General features: G+C 45.7%; 1 protein-coding gene across 1 annotated transcript in view; it reads right to left on the bottom strand.

Annotated features, from left to right (window-relative positions):
* Positions 1-2,143: 2,143 nt before the first annotated feature.
* pax3b (paired box 3b) overlaps positions 2,144-4,474 on the bottom strand; it is a gene marked incomplete at its 5' end in the record, with an annotated part of 33,252 nt that continues 30,921 nt past the window's right edge. The window contains 2 exon segments of the mRNA XM_084064146.1: positions 2,144-2,233; positions 4,150-4,429. Of these exon segments, the coding sequence (XP_083920272.1) occupies positions 2,199-2,233; positions 4,150-4,429 (315 nt within the window). The 3' untranslated portion in view covers positions 2,144-2,198.

The raw sequence follows: 4,474 nt of genomic DNA, 5'->3' as shown, positions 1-4,474 counted from the left end.
TAAATAGCTGGAGAGACAGGGAGACACTTGCTACTGAACAAACACTCTCTAGCAATGGCTGCTATGGAAATATAGAGCTATTTAACACCTATATTAACAAACAAAACAAAATAAATCTCTTATACGCACTTAACACTGGTTATTTTACTGTGTACTGTAGATATGTCCATTGTGTACAGAAACCCTTCTTTTTTGTCCTGCTGTTTGCAGAATGGTAACAAAATATAAAACAGGCAATTTTGGCTTTGTCATTCCCAGTAACTGACCTCTGCCTTCCCTTCCTTCAGTCTTCACTTAACGACATTACAGTGAGTGAATACATGATGCATGACACGCCCCCCCCCCCCCAACCCCCCCCCCCCCCCTCCTGGACCAAAAGCATCTCAAAAGGCACAGTAAAACCCTCAATGTTAATTTAACTCAGAGGTTACATTTGTAACAACCTCATCAGGGTTACAAATGGATAGAGTAACACTGAGAATGCACATGTAATGGGTCCATACAGGAAAGAAAATATATTTCACATATATTTCACATGCACATAGCCACAGTGTGATACAGAGTTCTCCTACAACGTCAAGTTTGGACTTCCAACATCAAGGAGTGGCTTTTTTTACATATAAAATTATATAAAATATAAATTTAAACATAATTGTGAAACATATGTGAAATGTATGTGTATATTATTTGTTGTTATCGTGTCCTTTTAATAGTAAGTTTGACTATAAAGATACACGATATTGCACTTGTGATCAACTGGGAGAGAGCTTGAACTGTGACGATCGCAGTGTGTTTCTCGTATGTCTCTCGTTCGTGACTTGCGACCAGGCGACTTGCTCTCAGATGGGGGTGGGGGGCAGTGGGGGGGGGGGGCAGCGTTCTCACCCTTATCCCACTTTAAGACACGTCCTCAGCCCCTCCACCTCCCCTTCCCCCTCTCATCTGTCACTTTCCCTAAAGTCACCCCTGACCCCCTCAAGTCCTCCCTAAAACTACAAAAGGCTTGGATCCTGCCTCGCTGTCTCAGACATCAATGGAGCAGAGAGAGAAAGAGAGAGTAAAGAGAGTGAGAGAGAGAGAGAAAGAGAGAGAGAGAGAGAGAGAGAAAGAAAGAGGTAGGGAGAGAGGAAGGAGGGGTGATGGAAGCTCTCTCTCTCTCTCTCTGAAGCAGAGCTGTGGTGTACATTGGTGTGTTTGATACAATAAGATCAACATGTTCTTTCACTCATTTGTCAGGTTTTTCTTGTGTTTCTGGAATTTCGCTTCATGCGAGGAATGTGGGAGAAAAAACCCATCAAATGAACATGACGTCAAATAATTTCACTGAGCCCTTTTTCCTTCTCCCCTTGGGTAGATACATTCAGAGATACTTGGAATCATTCATATGTACTCGTGGTCCTAAGAAATGTAAACATGCTTCCGAGCTTCAGCCCACAGGTGCTAGCCTGGCGTAGCTAGACTATATCACTGCGTGGATATGAGTCTGGTGCTTCCATGAGGATGTTTTGTTTCCCAAGGGGCGGGATCAAAACAATGTCCCTCGACGCAATTGGTTAGACCTACAACCAACTACCAATTACAGTCGCCCATATTCGAATACTGGGCCCTGATTGGTGCCCCACGTCTTGTGGAACAGGAAATGGATTCTCTATGGAGTGGTGCCAGACCCAAATCCCAGAGTGCAAATTTTTTTTGCACTCGCAGATTCGTCTGGTCCCAGGCTAGGTGCTAGGTTCATTGGGTGCCCATGGCATGCATGCAGGGTGCCTGTCCGTCCTTGGCTCTGGAATTAGGCCTATGGTTGACGCACGGCAGGGAGAACGACCGCCCTCACCGCACTGAGGGAATAAATGTACCGACTAGCATCTGGTCCCAGTCATCTACGATATTGATTCATCGGCACTTTTAAGTAGATCAATGGATTTGGTCTCATGTTTCGTCTCTCGTCGTCCCTTCTTTGTTGTCCATTTCCAGAACGAGAGAATGTCAAGTCCTCCAGTGGAGAACGTGTCCTCGTAGATGATCGCATTTTTGGTCCGGATTATATAAAGAATCCATCAATGTACACATCATTCCTCACATGCAATTCCCAAACGTAAACGCATACACACACACAGGCACGCACGCACACTCACGCACACACACTCACACACAAACACGCGTGCACATCCCTCTATTTCCAAGTCCAAATACTTGCATCAGGTGATCTCAGGCCTCAAATAAGGAAGGGCACCTAAGAGAGGATAAAACAGAGTTGTTAAAGTAAGTATTTCCAGTGAAGAAAAAAGATAAAAAGATAGAGGGATGGTAAAAAAAAATGATATATGGACTGCAATAAATTGGGGGCACATGTCTGACCATGCCATACCAGTAACACATGGCTCAGTGTTAGCATAGTATGTGCTAACATCATGTACGAGTGTGAGGTCTTTAGAATGGTGAGAAGTTTTAATAAATACGAGCAAGAAGAGTTAACTTAACGAGGACTAAAAAAATGTATTTATGATCAAACTCTCAAGTATGTTGACAAGATGGTACATGCACGTTAAGGGGCAGCCAATCCATACTGAAAATAAATGTGGATATGTTATACTATATTTATATATGTATAAATACAGAACTTTTTTTGTGCACTGAAAGATGTTGATTTTGATCATACTTAAAATATATCTGTTAAAATGTATTTCCAGGCTCCAAAATGGTCATTAAAATGGTTATTATTGTTATTATTATTATTGTTATTATTATTATTATTATTACTTACTTACTTACTTTTTTGCTGTATGGGAAATGTCACAAATAAGAATGTAAATCAAATATTGTGTTACAAGTAGGTAAATTAAAATGTCCTGTCATTAAATGTGTGTGTGTGGGCCGGGCTGAGCAGAGCTATAAGCTAGTCAAAACGTAGTGTCCTGTTATTCCTAGTCCCCTGACACCAGATCACAACCTGGATTGGTGCAGTTCAGTGCTGTTCAGCGGAGCTTCCGTGCTTCCCCAGGTGACCTCGGTCCTAGCACCTGTTTCCAATAGCCATGCTGCCAGAGGCTATTAGGATCCACCCCCCCCCTTCAGAAAAGACCTCTCCTCTATAACTCTAGTCCTAACCACACACTGCCTATCTACTCGCACTGATTAATCACATCAAGATGGATCGCTCAGGCCTCTAACCATGTGAACGTGCACGTGTGTGTGTGTGTGTGTGTGTGTGTGTGTGTGTGTGTGTGTGTGTGTGTGTGTGTGTGTGTGTGTGTGTGTGTGTGTGTGTGTGTGTGCGCACACACGCGTTTTGCACACACTGGAGGTGGTTTCTGTGCGTCGCCCCCCCAGCTCCCAGCTCCTTGTTCTGTCCACTGCGAGATGTTTCAGCGCAATATCTCATTAGACATTTGCAGGCTGTGGAACATTAGGTTAGATACTGTATTCACTCGATACCCGCCACCCCACGGTGCCCCGCGCGGGCAGACCCACGCAGGGGCCGCCTTCGGCTTTGAAAGGCCCCGGTTGCATGAGGGGTCGCCGCGAGGTCAGTGGATGAATCTGATTGGTCGACCCCTCCCCACCGCGCATGGAGTGCGGAGTGAAATTGGAAACGGCGTGCGCTCTAATCACGCGTCGGAGGAAAATGACGTTTGCCATTCCGAAGTTAGACGGTGGGCTGTTTGAAGTCGACGCTAACCTGGAAGGTAATGGTAATGTGAAGTGAAAAGGCCCTTTCGTTGCCGGACAGCCCCTCTGTCAGGGCAAGTGGTCCATGGGCGACTATCGGACGGTATTGGGGCTTCGTTCTGTGCTAATGGGAACTGACTCGATCGCTAACAGGTGACGTTCCAATGGGCCGCAGTGTGTGCAAAAATAGTTTTATCTCTTGTGGTCACACAAGCCTAACGATTTAATATAACAGTCTACTGTCTCGTCTTATTACATCTTATGAGCTAAAGATGATCAGGTTCTTTCGTACAGTATATAAGATGGCTTCTTGAGAGTGATGGCAATAGACAGTCCATCAAAAGAAAATGCACAAAGCATGTTCGATCCTGCGAATTATGTGTGTATGGCGAGCACGCGTACTTGCACGTGTACGTAGGTGTTTCAGCATGTGCACGCATGTGTAAATGATAATAAAAATCTTAAGTGTATTGACCTTACTTTGTCCGTACTGGCCGTACTGGTAGGAGGCCACATGGTCCATGCTGTAGCCTGGTGAGCTATATGACGCAGGGCAATAGGACTGGGAGCTCGGTAGGGAGGGCAGGGAGGGCATGGACGGCACACTGGGCAGCCCCTCCAGGCCCTTGATGTGCTCTAAGCGCTGGGTACAGCTGGCAGCCATGCCTCCAGGGGGCTCCAGACCGCCTGTCAGAGGTGAGATGGCGTAGTCACTCTGGGGCTGGTGAGGCACACCGCCAGGATTCAACAGGCCCATCACCTGAGGAACGTGAACACATGGACGGAGATGTTGTTATATATACAG

This window comes from Gymnoscopelus microlampas (genome assembly GCF_963454915.1).
Source record: "Gymnoscopelus microlampas genome assembly, chromosome: 8".
Taxonomy (NCBI): Eukaryota; Metazoa; Chordata; class Actinopteri; order Myctophiformes; family Myctophidae; genus Gymnoscopelus; species Gymnoscopelus microlampas.
The sequence above is the reverse complement of the archived record's forward strand: the minus strand, read 5'-3'. Positions and strand labels throughout refer to the sequence as shown.